We start from the raw sequence: 15,395 nt of genomic DNA on the forward strand, positions 1-15,395 counted from the left end.
ATTTCAGAGTGTCTCTTAGTGTTGTTGAGTATTCTAGCATGTGCAGGGAAAAAAGTGGCCCTCTTCTTCTCTTAGTCTCTGTTGTTTTGGTCAGTGAAGATCAATTTCTTTCCTTTGATGTGCTCATTCAATTTAATTAATTTTTTCTGATCTACAAGACCTCAATATATCTAACTAAGCTTTTCATCTAATATAATTTCCATTCATCTTTTCACCAAGTTCCTTTCTCCTCTGCAGTTCCAGGTTCCCTAGCACTCAGCAGTCTTCTCCTAATTCTTACTTCTGAGCCTCATACAGTCCAAGTGTTATTTTCTCAGCATTTAAATAAAACAAGCCCCCTTTCTCATTGCCTGAACCAATGAAGGAGAAAATCAAAGGTTTAGTGGTAATACACACTCTAGTCCACTGTTCCTGGGAGAAATAATTACAGTGCAAATCTTGTTTAGTTGCTATTGTCCTGGGAGAGAGTATGCTCAGTTCAGATGAAATATTTGGAAAATTTCATTGTCTAACCCTAACAGGTCTCTCCACAAGTGAATTACTATTTGTCAGCAGCCAATAACTGGGTCAAATTCAGACACTTTGTCACAGGAACAACAAAAGAAGCAAAGCAGATAAATTAAAATGGGACAAATGCTGAATGAGAAGCTCAACATGAGCTAGCAATGCGTGCTTGCAGCTCAGAAAGTCAACCGTATCTTGCACTGCTTAAAAAGAAGTGCAACCAGCAGGTGATTCTCCCCCTCTACTCTGCTCTCATGTGACCTCACCTGGAGTACTGCATTCAATTCTGGAGTCTTCAGCACAGGAAGGCCATGGATCTATTAGAGCAAGTCCAGAGAAGGGCCACAAGGATGATCAGAGGGCTGGAGCACTTCCCATATAAGGAAAACCCAAGAGAGTTGTCTTGGTTAGCCTAGAGAAGAGAAGGCTCCAGGGAGACCTTGTAGCAGCCTTCCAGTACTTGAAAAGGGCCCGCAGGAAAGCTTGGGAGGGGCTCTTTAGCAGGGAGTGTAGTGATACAACATGGGGCGACAGTTTTAAACCGAAACAGAGGAGACTTACATTACATATTAGAAAGAAATATTTTACTGTGAGGGTGGTGAGGCACTGGCGCAGGTTGCCCAGAGAAGCTATGGATGCTCCACCCCTGGAGGAGTACAAGACCAGGCTGGATGAGGTTTTTAGCAACCTGATCTAGTGGAAGGTATTCCTGCCCATGACAAGGGGGGCTTCAACTAGATGATCTTTAAAGTCTCCATTCTATGATTCTATGATTCTATGATTCTGTGTCTACTTTGGTTTTTCATTTTCCTTGATAAAGGTGTAAGGATTGTAGTAAGAGACATCTCCTTTTCCACCCTGCTGCCAGTACAAAACTTTCTCAGACTATAATATGTAAGTTGTCTAGGGGGAGTGGGGTGTTCTCAGGTCTTGTCTGTATGCCCATTTCTGAGTTAAGCTGTCTGTGGAAGGAAATTATCTAGATGACAAAAAAAGCATGCACAGTATGAACAATGAGGTCTTAGAGTAAAAAGAGGTGGCATAAAGTTTATTTTCTTTTCTTCCTCAGCACTATCTCTAGCTTTATGATTGAGTTACCATTCTTTCTTGCTTTTCTTTTCAACTCTCCTTTTCCTTCTCTTTGGACATGTAGTCTTAGAACAGGACTAACTGGATAATGACATTTTCAGGTAGAAGAACAGAGTTAAGTTTTGCACTTTGCAGCATGTACAGTATCCTAGGGAGCAATGCAACAGTATTTTTCATAGACAATTTTTGCCTTCCCATTTCCCCCTGCTGCCCTTTTCTCTCTGGGAGGCTGTCTGAAACTGCTCCATAGACACAGAGTAATCACATAGTTTCATATTTCTTTGTTGAGACGAGGCATACTTGTTCTAGAAACATATCCACAAGATAGAACCCCTAACTAACCAAGCCAAACCTATAACCAGCAAGATCTCTTCATGAAACAAGTTTTATGCTATTCCACAGTAGTAAATGCAAAGCCAAATCCAATCCATCCAGACATGGGAAAAAAAGCCTACAAAGGATCTTTTCTAAATAAAGTCTTGTGAAGTTGTTTTATCCTGATCTTTCAACTAAATCCACTCCTTAGGAAAGATCCAGTAGCAGCACAACAGACTATGTTCTATTTAAACTGTGTTTAGTAATTTTAGAATATGCACTGTAACGTCTATTGGATAACACGAAGGATTATAAGAGAATAAAAAACCCTGTTACATAAATATCAAGCCATGTTTTCTATAGTGTTACCTCTGCTTTTGTTCGCTGGCTTTGAAGCTCAATAGATTTACATGCCCCCTCACAGAACCTTTCAGCAGCCTACAGGAGTCCAAGATGAGTAGGAAACTACAGATGGTTTTGGACTGCTGTCAACAGCCACCAAATTACATGGGCAATATTTTTCACTTAAATGTTTGTCACTACTGTGATACAATAACAACAGTTACTGTAAAGCAATAATCTATTGCTTAGGGAAATGCTAAAGGCTTTATTTATTATCCCCTCTTCACAGGAACCAAATACTTGGGGGATTCAAGTGCTACAGTCATTAAAGAAAGGTTTGGGAAAAACTATACATAAATAAACTCCTGGTTCCATTGGAATTTCTTGGCTTCTAAGAAGGCACCATGAAGAGTGTGAGTGAAATTATAAGATTAAATTATAGTAATAAGAGGTTTGGAAACCTAGAGAACCTGCTGCAACATTGAAAAGCTATCATTTTCTCTAAATGATAGTAATCCTTTTTTCTTCTATTGAAGTACTTCTTAAGGTATACAGTCTAAGGGACATAATATTTATAAATTTTATTCATATTTATAAAATCAGTTTTATAAATTATTTTTGTAAAGTTGTTTTATGACTTTATAAAGTCCTGTCTTTTTCCATAGAGAATATCTGTAGTTTTTTGGCTGAAATCTACAGAAACTCTCTGGAGATGCTCATAAATGGCATGCTTAATCTCTTGCTAAATTAAAATATCAAGTTACATGATAACCATATGCCCCTTTATTGTAAGGAATGTCTTCATTTTCAAAAGGTTACTCATACAAGAAAAGAAACTCTGAGCACAAAATCACTTGATGGCACGTAATAATAAAAATATAAGGGAAAGCACATCCAACTTTTATGCTTGTCACCATTGTCCCAGGTAAGTCACAAATCCAAGGGCTTTCCATGACAGCTCCAGCTGCTGTCATGCTTCAAGCCCTCAGAAGAGGTTTCATTGCAGCAAGACAGTGCCAATCACCCTAAGGCTTTTATGTAAGCACGCTGTCCTCAGATCCTACGAAACAAAGCTCCAATCTATAATTGACTAGGAACTTCCCAGAAGAAAGTAAAAATATTTCATGGAAGATTTCTTTCCCTAGTTTTTTCTGAGTTTTCTATCACAAGACCTGAAATAAATATTTACAGTTTCCTAGTCTGACCTGTTTCTGACTACTCTGGTTTACAGAAATACTAATTTTCAAATGTATTTCCTATTGGGTTATCTTGCCTCTTGGGGACAGTGGATCTGTGGCCTGAATGCCTTTGCAGATCCCACTCTCTCCTCTAAGCAGGACTTAGGCATGTTGAGATTGAATCAGGTCAATAAATCAAATCAGGAAACATTTTTATTTTGAAAAGCCTTAGTTTTACAAAATAGTAAAACAAAATGTTCCATGGCTTTAAAGTAATATTTTGAATAATTTAATTTCTTGAACAATTTTCATATGTTAACTTTTATCCTTATTCGGAACCATAACAAACATTAAGCACTTTCTACAGGACCACGGATACTTACTTACAACATAAAGTTTTATGTTGTCAGAAGAGGATGACATAAGACTGATCATAAAGCTATTCTTTCAAGGTTCTTGCTTTTCTTAGTTATAAGTTGTTAAAATCAGATTTTCCAATACTTATTTTCTTTATTACCTTGTGGACCTACAACCATAAAACCACTGTTTGCTACTAATCTCAGGGAGGTAAAAGTTTCACTAACCTTGTGCTTCAGTTATGCTAGATGTGAAAAAAATATTATACATAATATTTATACATATATATAGGCATGTACATACTCAAATACACAAAAAAATTCTAGTACTCATGCACTTCTACATAAAAAAGAGCTAAGGTACATATAGTGCTTGAAAAGAACATCCCCTTCCATCACAGTATACATATAAATATTCCATAAAGTTACTTACTGCAACAATGCTACAATTCCTTATATATTACCCTCATAATGCAAGTCTTAAATATTTCTCATTTGATTTCTTCTTCAAATTTCTGGACACCTTTGTGGATGCCCCTTATATGATCTGTGAGCTGTACTACATCTTTGAACTGTATAGCATGTGCACTATATTGTAGTCAAAGGAAGAAACTACAAGATCAAACACTGCTCCTATTCACACCTGCTCAGAGGGACAGCAGCTCTCAAATGCAGAAAGGATCCAGAAAACTGCCTGGGTTTGTGAGCACGGATAAATCACCCTAAAGCTTAGGATTTCTCTGAACGCAACATAAGCCTCAAAGTAAGTCTTTGTATGTAAATCTGCCTATCAGTACAACACTTATAACTGATTAAATTAAGCTGATCTGAATCTTTGCCATGTTGTCATCTTTTTCAGAATTTAGAGAAAACATTATAGAATGGAATTACACAGACCTGAAACTCCATAAGTCTCAGTCAAGGTTTAATGCACATGTGCTTTAAATCATGCCCTAGTTAACACTTGTGATTACACAGTTGAACAAATCCCCCCTTGAAAATGTGTCTGCAACCTCTTCTAGTCACCTCGCAGAAATAATACGGCAGCATTTTTCTTCCCTAGAAGAATTGCTTACTTAGCTAGGGATCCTTACGGATAGCTAAGATTTCTGCCCCTGCAACTAAAAGTAACTCTCTACTTTAAACCAGAAGATTTGGAAGATTTACCATTAACAAATATATATACACACTGGAAATCAAAAGAGTTTCAGCTCGTTTACTATGAAAAGATAATAAGTTGTGTCCTACCTATGGTGGTAATAACAGTGCCAGCAAAGAAGAAGGAACTTCCCAAATCCCAGTGACTGATCTGAGTAGATGTGTTTCCTAAAGGTATGATTCCTGCATTTATTGCTGCCACTACTTGCTGCAAGTTTAAAAAGATTTTTGTCAATATTCATGAAACAATGATATTAATATACATTACACAATTAATTGATTAAATCACTTTTTTAATCCAAGCAATAAACCAGAAAAGGAGCACTGTTGCTCTGCTCAGGTTTTATCATTGAGTCAGGCTACAATTTAATCTTCAGCAGACACCCCAAGCACTTCAGCATGCAGCAGAGCTGTAAAGTCCAGACCATTAAGGAGAATGCAAAACCCACAATATCAGTAACAGCATCACCTTAGCTAGATGGCAAACACAATTATTTTTACTATTGGAACTACCTGGTGAAGAAAAATATGCATTAGACAAAGATTTACAATGAGAGTTTTCCAAAATATTCATCTACTTAGTTAGGCAAGTAAATGTTCTTCTTAAAATACGGTCATTTTAAAACTCCAAGAAAAAACGTCCATGCATTGTTTTGGATCTAATGAACTCCAATTAATTAAATCACTTCTGTAGAAAAGATAATTCAGTAATTAAAGATTAACAATTACATGTATGGCTATAAAACTTTCACTATATTAATACAAAATTTAGAGTAAAATATCAAGTGTGCATCTTCATGGTTATACAAATATACATTTCATAAATATTATTCTTGAAAACTTCAGTTCTAGCAGCTAAAATGAACAAGCTTGCCACTACTGACATTTTCACAGTCTTGAGAAATATGAAACATATTCTATTTCAGCAACTCCTGTAAATTCTTATCACAAAAAGTATTCCTGTTTAATTATATCTCTATGGTAGATATACACATCGCTATGTGAGTTAAACAATACACATCAAAAGGAAATATTTTTAAACTTGTAATAAATATATTAAGGAATATAAGTTATCATTTCATTCTGAAATTTTAAAACAGGACTTGTTTCATAACAATGATCTTTATAACAATAATTGGTGTTCAACAGAAGACAACAAAAAATACTGCATTGTGAAACAGAACATTTTAGAGAACTAATAGTTTCTGCTTGGCAATTTGTCCAACAACGATTAAGCACATAAAGATATTCAGCAACAGGGCAGACCAGAATGGTTTTCTGTGTGGGCAGTCTGTTGCAGAGGAACAGTGGGCAGTAGCAATATTTTTTCAATCCCAAAATGCATTGATAATTTGCAAATGAAAACATTTTTGTTTCTAAACAGTGGCCATGGAAGTCAGTTGATCTGGACAGAAATGACAAAATACCAATGCTGGATTAACCAGGTCATCAATTTTTCATGATAGGATCTCGACTGGAATCCAGCATTTCCAGTTTGACGTTTTCAAAGCTCAGATGCACAAAGTAGCCATTTGTAAATCCACAGCTGCATCTCCACAGCCACAGGGATACTGCTACCACACCTAAGCCACTTTCAACATCCAGGGCTATCAACAGAAAGGCAGCTGGGATACTTTTACAAAGATCTTACGTTGTTTTTTCTCCTATACCATCAACTGTTCTCATTTTTACTTTTTTCCTAAAATACCGGAAAGGCAGACATCAAAGATGTGGAATTTTCAATCCTACTAAGGGAGGAGAAAAGATGGGGAAAGGGAAGGGCAAGAGAATTTAATTTTCCTTTAGGTTGGAAGAATAAAGCTTATTCTACATTTGTACATCACACACAACTTGGCAACAGCAAATACAGCAGCACTGATACTGATGTGTTTACATTACTGTAAGAAGGGGTACATATGACTAAGTAGCATGTGAAAAAAATATCTTATATTGATTTTATAATTTATGCAATACAGGTATTCCTTTGACTTATAAACCACAGTGTGCTGCATTATGAAGCCTACTGAATGCATTTTGAGTACTGTTTCATTTTGGTGCACTAAGAAATTTCATCACAAGTCTTTCTACATTCAAATGGGAACATGTTCTCCAGGGAGGACATCATATAGTAAAGCGGTGGATCAATATAGTACTGTGGGACTGTTCATGTTTTATTACAGTTTATTGTACTGGATGAACATACTACCCAGAGCAACACACCTGTTTAGGCAGTCTAGCAAAGGGAAGTTTTATACGGATCCAGATGCAAAATGTTTTCATAGCCTTATATGATCACTACACATTTTTGAAGCCATACTATCCAAACATCCTTTGTACAAAAGATTTGCCAATGTAGAGTCCAGAGGAGGGCTACAAAGATGATCAGAGGGCTGGACCACCTGCCATATGAAGACAGGCTGAGACGGTTGGGCTTGTGTAGCCTACAGAAGAGAAGGCTCTGGGGAGATCTTATAGTAGACTTTACAGGAGCTACAGGAAAGCCAGGGAGGGGCTTTTTATCTGAGAGTGCAGTGATGGGGCAAGAGGTAATGATTTTAAGATGAAAGAGGGTAGATCGAAGCGTTAGAAAGAAATTTTTTGCTGTGATGGTGGTGAGGCAGTGGAACAGGTTGCCCAGAGAAATCATGGATGCCCCACCCTTGAGCTGTTCAAGGTCAGGTTGGATGAGGCTTTAAGCAACCTGACCTGCTGGAAGTTGTCTTTGGTTGTTGTAGGGGTATTGGAACTAGATGATCTTTAAGGTCCCTTCCAACCCAAACCATTCTGTGATTCTGTGATAAGATCCATTAATGCTATGCATTTCCTAACTGCACTATACTGTACCTACAGACTTCCAGGTAAAAAAAATACTATTTATCTCCAAACTACTCTGTAGGGTCAGACTTAACAAAACACAACAGATGGCTACAAACACAAATAGACGCTATTGTTGCCTCCAATTTTAGACAAATGCTAATTAGGATAAGAACTGGGGCAAGTAGACATGTCCTAGCTTCTGACTAAGCGGAGCTTGTGGAATTTTCTGAGTGGGGGGCGCTGCATCTGCATCATGGTGCTCAGATTGGCTTGGGTGGATTGCTTTACCAAGAATTTATATATGTAAGATATTATTTATTATTATATGTAAGATATAATTTATATATGTAAGAATTGATATATGTAAGAATTTATACGTAAGCTGCTTTCGCAGCTTACATATATTTTGGGAGCAAAGTCATACTGTGGCAGTATGTTCTGATTTTACTTGTAGTTATAATTTAAAAACATTTCCCTTTTGAGATTTTTATGTGCTTCAAATTAATTTCATAAGTTCTTATGCTATGAGAAACACTTGAACAGCAAATTCTTATTTGTCTCCTTGAAGAAATTAATGATCTTATAGACCCATCAGCTGTCTCTATTTTCCCAAATTAAAGACTCTTTCTTATTAAATAATATATTTACCTATTTAAATAAATCTGTTGAATACTGTATATAAGTAATTTTTTTATTGCCGGTATTTCTCACTGACCTTCATTGTACCTTTACTGATTTACCTTATCAATTATTTTAAACATAGTTTTAGTAATAAAGGGCCAAATGATGTTTTCTTCATCATCTACTTATTAAGTTTCCAAACACACATTATTATGCTTCCTCCTGTGCCGTTCCCATGTTTGGGAGGAGCAAGCCTGAAATACTAACAAAGTTGCTGCAATATATTCCTTTAAATTCCTTTAAATATATTCCTTTTGTAAGAGTCTCTCTTACAAACAAGAATGACAGTTAGGTAAGGCTGTCGGTTTACTGAATCTCATGAAGTCTTTATATGTTGCCTGCAGATTTTTCAGGAGGGGTAACTGCATTTTCAGTCCTTTGGACCAGAGAACATCTTTTCTTCTTAGTTTGGTCAGTGACTATAAGCTTCTAAGACTATTCCCAAATATAATCTTAAAAGCAAATAATATATGACACGACTCCTAACATACATGCATTTTAGGGCACTGATTTCAGAGTAGCATCTTCTTTCTGACTATATTCACAGCACAAATTTACTTGGAATATTGGATATTAATATTTCCTTAGCCTGGAATAAAAATACAGGCTCATGCAGCTGGCTTCCACTAACTTCACTAAGGGCCAAAATTTCTCCCTCAGTGTTCAGATAGCATGGGCCCCTCACCACAAGAAGGATGTTGAGGCTCTGGAGTGAGTCCAGAGAAGAGCGACGAAGCTGGTGAGGGGGCTGGAGAACAGGCCTTACGAGGAACAGCTGGGAGAGCTGGGGTTGTTTAGCCTGGAGAAGAGGAGGCTGAGGGGAGACCTTATTGCTCTCTACAACTACCTAAAAGGAAATTGCGGAGAGGAACGTGCTGGCCTCTTCTCCCAAATGACAGGGGACAGGACGAGTGGGAATGGCCTCAAGCTCTGCTAGGGGAGGTTCAGTCTGAACATTAGGAAAAACTTTTTCACGGAAAGGGTCATTGGGCATTGGAACAGGCTGCCCAGGGAGGTGGTTGAGTCACCTTCCCTGGAGGTATTTAAGGGATGGGTGGAGGAGGTGCTGAGGTGCATGGTTTAGTTTTTGATAGGAATGGTTGGACTCGATGATCCGATGGGTCTTTTCCAACCTGGTGATTCTATGGTTCTATGATTCTATTCATTGTCAGTGCCATTCTGCCACTTTATTTTTGGTCTTTAGCCTTTTTTCTTGACTGATGACTTACTACTATAGCAAACACAACCATTTCATTTGTCACAAGTTCACAAGTTTGGCATGTCACCCTCATAATTTCTTGCTGTCACCTGAGCCCTTCATCTTATCCTAACTTACACAATAGCAGTAGTAACTCTGCGTATTTTAAATCTTGAAACAGTTCAAATCATGAAAACTCTGTATATAATCTCTGTGTTTTTAAATACATTACACAGTTTTGTATTATCGCATCTCTGTGTTCACACAGAAATATATGTCTGTATGGACCATGCTGAGCCACCCTTGCAGATTAAGACACAGATTTTTGTGACTTTTTTCTGTCAGAAAGAGGGATAAACTAGCCTTTCAAACAAGACAGTCATTTTGTGAAAACAGAAAACAACTCTTGTAGGTCAAAGATTTAAACCTCCTGTCCTCTGACACTGTTAGGAGTCACTGGAGGTGACTGACAAAAGCTGATCTGTTAGGTATAGAGATATATCCACTAAGCACAGGTCTGCAGAGCCACAGGAAAAATAAAGTGAAGCTATAAACTGAGAAAGTCTCTGGTAGCCAACTGCTGTCTCATACAGAGATCAGGCAGAAACAAGTCTTTGTCAAAACAGCCACCCTAATGTTCATCTCCTTGCTCCACACCAGACTCTTGAGTACATGCTTTTGCACCATCTTCCAGTCACTTCACTTTTATGAAATGATGTAACAGAACTTTTCAATACTCTCAGCTTTTCTATCCAAAGATTAAAATAGAAGTACCTTAAATTATGCTTCTGATAAAATACAGAGCATGGAGCCTTTCATTACCCAGCTTGTCAGCAGTTCGCTTGTGCTTCCTGGCAATCATTTAACAAGCAATGTCAAAAAGTCACATATGCCTCAAAGTTTCTGGAAACTCGTTCCTCAGCCTGGATTTCTTCCTTCACTGTCCTGCTGTCATTTGACAAGAGCACTCTCTCCCCCTCCAGTATAAAGATGAATTTCATACAGCACAGCTACTGCAGGAGCCCTGTGTTTTTATTTCAGCTTTGGTTTCCAAAGAATGGAAAAGGTAGTCCTTTGTTCAGAGGTGCAGTAGGATGCTCTTAACACTTAGCAAACAATACTCCAGCCTCCAAAAGCATATGCTTTTGATCCTAGCTGTTGAAAGAGACTGCAATTATGTTTACATTCTAATGTTTTTTGTTCTTGTTTCTATAACATATAACTGTAGTCCTCGCTGGAGACCAGTAGCCAACGTGCTGAAGAATTGTAGAACTTTTTTACCCTGTGCTCACAATCTACTTGAACTAAAACTGCAGAAACATATTAAAATACATTTATGTTTCTAAATATTCATTACAAACAGACAATGTACATAAATTTTGTGTCTGTGCATATATATATGTCTGTATACATACACATTCAGGGAGGAGGGTTTTTCTTTGCTTCTGGAGACTAAAGACTGGAAGAATTATGCAGAAAGCCGCTCAGCAAAACTGACTTACTAATGAGTCATATCTGCCACCGTTTCTAAGACAAAAGCTGTCATTCAGATGCATTCAAGCTAGCTAGGTTCTAGGTCCTGTAAAAGTGTTCAGCTGAAGTAAATGTATCCTTTAAGAGCCTCAACACCAGAAGTAGCAAAACGAATTAGAAACCAACCTGTTTGAACAAAGAAGTGATAATGGCAGTTAGAATTTAATTTTCTCAAAAATAAAAACCTCTATTGTTGTCATGCTCATGAAGAATGAAGACTTTTTGCTTAAAATAATCCTTTTGATTTAACTGCCATGTAAAAAGTAATGACAAAAAAGAGCTGTCCTGTCACTGAAGGGTATACACTGCTGGAAAACAGTTTGACAAAAATTTCCCTCCCTACAGGTGCTATGTGCAGAGCCAGAAGAAGGGATCTGGCTGCAAGAGGACAGCAGGAAACAGAGCAATCCTAAACAAGGAATGCGCACAACCCCAGGGCTTCTGCAGTCCATCTGGATTCGACCATAGCAGGAGGGTATCTGTGGGGAGGACAGGTCTGGGTAAGGTTATGATTGAAAGCCTTTCACAGAGATCTTTTATTTAATAAGCATTCCTTTGGGCTGAGGATACAGGTAGAATTGGGGGGGGGGGGTGGCTTTACTGGGGAAGGAAACAATAACATCTGAATGTTTATTTCTGATGAGTGAAGCAGAAAGCAAATACTGGAATGAAAACTAGACTTACAGACTCAGTGAGAGAAAAGAGAAACAGAACCTTACTGTATCTGCTAGGACTACCTGTATACTTTAAGAATGCATAAGCTCAAGTGCTTTGAGGGTCAGACACCTTACTGAGAACTGCCATATGCAGAAGGCAACCACCAACAAACTACAGCTCCCACCATTCATGTTTTAACTACTTTAGAAGTCATTCATTTCACATTGTTTTGAAAACAGCAACAGGCAGCTCTTCTACTGGCATGTGCACTTCGTCACAAGCTTTATGCCTTACATGCGGACAGTACACTGAAAAAATGATGCAACGGTATTCTGGATCCCTAGATATATAAATAAAATATGCTGCAGCATCAATTTCTCAAGGCTTTAGTGTTTACAAAGCATAACCACCTGCTGCTTCCAGGTCAGGATCCAGACATGGGATGGCTCCTACTTCCTTTTGGAGAAGTTGGAAGGAATCACAAAAAGGAAAGACTAATAAAATTCACGGTTTAAACTGGTACATTCAAAATCTCTCAAAAAGTTCCTGCTTAGAGGACCCATAATCTACAGCTCATAGGACTCAGAATATCTATGAATGTTGTGATTCAAAGAATTAGTAAAATATGATTCAAGCTTAATACGCTTAGCTAATAAATTTTAAATTTGTCTAAATAAATTTCAGATCTGTTTGAAAACAAGATCTTTGCACCTCTGTGATTTATTATTTCCAAAAATGATAGGGCTAGCTCCAATGCCTTCTAATCACTGGAAGAGAAAGATTTACACTTCTTTATTTTAACAGTTTCCTACATAATCAGACAGCTCAAGGAGCCTATTCAGCTGAAACAAAACAACATATTCCTGAGGATGCTGCAAAATTAGTTTCTCAGGGCTACTATGCAAGTTTTAAAATACCCTGTGAAAAAGAAACAAAATCAGCTACTGGTGGATGTGCAACTTAATGTAGCTAGCTGCCCTGACCTACAAAAATGAAGCTACAGAAAATGCATGTTTTAAAGTAAAATATTTTTTACAATAATTAATCATATAAGAAGCAACGAGGACATTCTGGTGACAACAGTTTGATGAATGGAACGTTGCTCCTATGTCATTCATAACTGTGTCAGGCTTTCCTCCAGAGAGATTAAGAAAAAAAAATTTCCCTCAAGGGAGATAAAAATAAAACACATTTTGATCTCATTCACAGTCTAACAGATGAATGGAAAGAAAAGAGAAAAAGCAGTTGATGCAAATGTAAGATGAAAACAGGCACGGGACATGACTGTGGACCCCAGCATGGAGAGCTGTTCTCCTCGTGTTAACTACAAGCCCATGCAGAACCCAAGATCAGCTTGTGGGATTGAGGTCAATTCAGCTAATCCTAGAGATTCATTAACTATTTTTTTGTTTTAAATGCAAGCACATTTTTGTGGACATTCAATTTGCAGAAGAATATACGTACCCTGAAAGAGGCTGAACTTAGAAGTCTTTTACTGCTGAAGCCTTTATTGCTGAGACAGCTTGGTGTAGCACCCTGAAAACTTGTTCTGATTTTGAAATGAAGGCTTTATGAGACAAACATTATCATTTTGAGCATATTAAAAGATCATGGTCTTTAGTGTGATACTCTATTTTCCACTTTCTAGGGTTTTCAGAATGGATGTGTTGGAAGGATGTTTCTGCTAAAGGAACCAGAAATGAGGTTCTGTTATTAAATTCGGTGCACCTTTACTTGAAAGCTCTTTATTAGGTTTCAGAATTAACTCACTAAGACAATGAACAGAATTCACACCCGCTCGCTGGGACACTCTAGATACTTAAAATAATATAACTGAAATTTATCTCATTTCCAGGTTTTGTATGCAAAAATAATACATTAAGCAACTTGATCCTTGGGTATTAAAAGGAAGAGGGTTTCCATTTTGGTTTATAAAGGTCAACACTAAAACAACTAACTGCTGAGCAATAATACATAATTAGGTGACATTTACATTAAAAAGGTCTTCTGTTTTTTTTAATCGGCTTTCTCTTTGGCAGGGGACAAATATTTTTCTCTCATTGCCAAGATATCCATCAATATGCAATACTGATCACATCCTTACCTCCTAGGAACAATATTAGTTCTGAGGGTTGGAAAGCAAATTCATTTCCCTCCTATAACTAGATGATCTTTAAGGTCCCTTCCAATTTAAACCACTCAAACCATTCTATAGAGGAATGAGGTGTACGAAACCATAATAATGACCATTTTGCAAAGTTGTTGGATATCCTATTCAGTTAGACTCACCTGATCCCAGAGACAAACTCTTAACCCCAAGAGATGTGATGAAGTTGTATTAATGTACTTTATGGCTGTGCAGCACTGCAGAAGGACATGCATGCAACCTGAACATCAGCAATGTAACCTAAGGTTTCTTTCCATTTGCTACTATGCATGGTGCACAAACACAACAGGAGATTTTTCTAGGTACTTGGCAATACACTTTTTGCATCTGAGTTTGGAAACTGTCCCCAACATTTTCAAATATTTATTAGCAAGTTTACTATAGGGACCTGTCAACACACTGGAGGAGAACTAGAACTAAACTGAAGGAATTAGAGATATAAGTTCTCTAAGTAGAGAATTTTTTTAATTCTTTCATGCTCATTGTTATTTGTGTGTGTGTAGCTAGATTACACCCAGGTTTCTATCAGCTTCTACCCACAAAAAGCTTAGTGTTGGAGAGAAAACCTGTTCCATGCCAGATGTAAAAATCCCTAGTGTAAATGAAGATTAGATTTAAATATTTTGTCACATATATATAAAATTCATACAGCCTGAACTATATTCACTATTTTATTCTGTCACCTGGCAGCTCCTTTGCAATACTTGTCAGGGCCAAGTTGAGAGCAGGCATGGACAGAGAAATCAAAACACCATCCACAATGAATTGTCAAGAGACCTTCTTCTTCCAGAAGAATGAATAGTAGCAAAGCATCTGGCCACATCCCTTTCTACACCCTGATAATGTATTAGATATTATATATATATCTTTCAACAAACCAGTGCTTTCTTATCTGTTAATAACTGAGATTCTTTCAAGACCTTCCAAGTGAAACTTTGAAAACTGAGTTTAACACCAGACCACGCACAGCTTGCTGATCTACTTAATCCTGACTAGACTCACTAAGGTAGTGTTTATATGTTCACTGGGATACTTGTTTATTTGTAGATGTAGATGTATCACCACTGATGGTTGTGCACTGCCCACATGAGCACTGTTGTGTACGGCATGCAATGATCCACTTAATATTGTTGTTAATACCAGCTTCGGGCTACAGCAAACAGAATAGAAATTGCCTCTTAAGTGTACATACACGCTCTGCATGACTTTTGCATATTTGAAGTATGGTACTAAATTGAAGTGCTCACACAATATCAAAAAAAGATCTATGTGGAAGCAGATCTTAGGGTCATACATTGCTGTTGTTCATTGCAGGTATATTTTATAATAGTGAGGCGATAAGTAAATGAAGTGGTCTACACTGATAGAGGTTTGTAACATTGGACCATGGAAGTCAGAGA

The 15,395-nt window shown here is 37.4% G+C and overlaps 1 protein-coding gene across 4 annotated transcripts in view; it reads right to left on the reverse strand.

Annotated features, from left to right (window-relative positions):
- The window catches only part of KCNK2 (potassium two pore domain channel subfamily K member 2), a 132,554-nt gene that overhangs the window by 60,957 nt on the left and 56,202 nt on the right, over nucleotides 1–15,395 (reverse strand). For all 4 annotated transcript variants that reach the window (XM_069852808.1, XM_069852807.1, XM_069852810.1 and 1 more), the window contains one exon: nucleotides 5,033–5,150. In XM_069852808.1, the coding sequence (XP_069708909.1) occupies nucleotides 5,033–5,150 (118 nt within the window). The remainder of the gene's footprint in view (nucleotides 1–5,032; nucleotides 5,151–15,395) is intronic.

Source organism: Phaenicophaeus curvirostris, chromosome 2, assembly GCF_032191515.1.
Source record: "Phaenicophaeus curvirostris isolate KB17595 chromosome 2, BPBGC_Pcur_1.0, whole genome shotgun sequence".
NCBI lineage: Eukaryota > Metazoa > Chordata > Aves > Cuculiformes > Cuculidae > Phaenicophaeus > Phaenicophaeus curvirostris.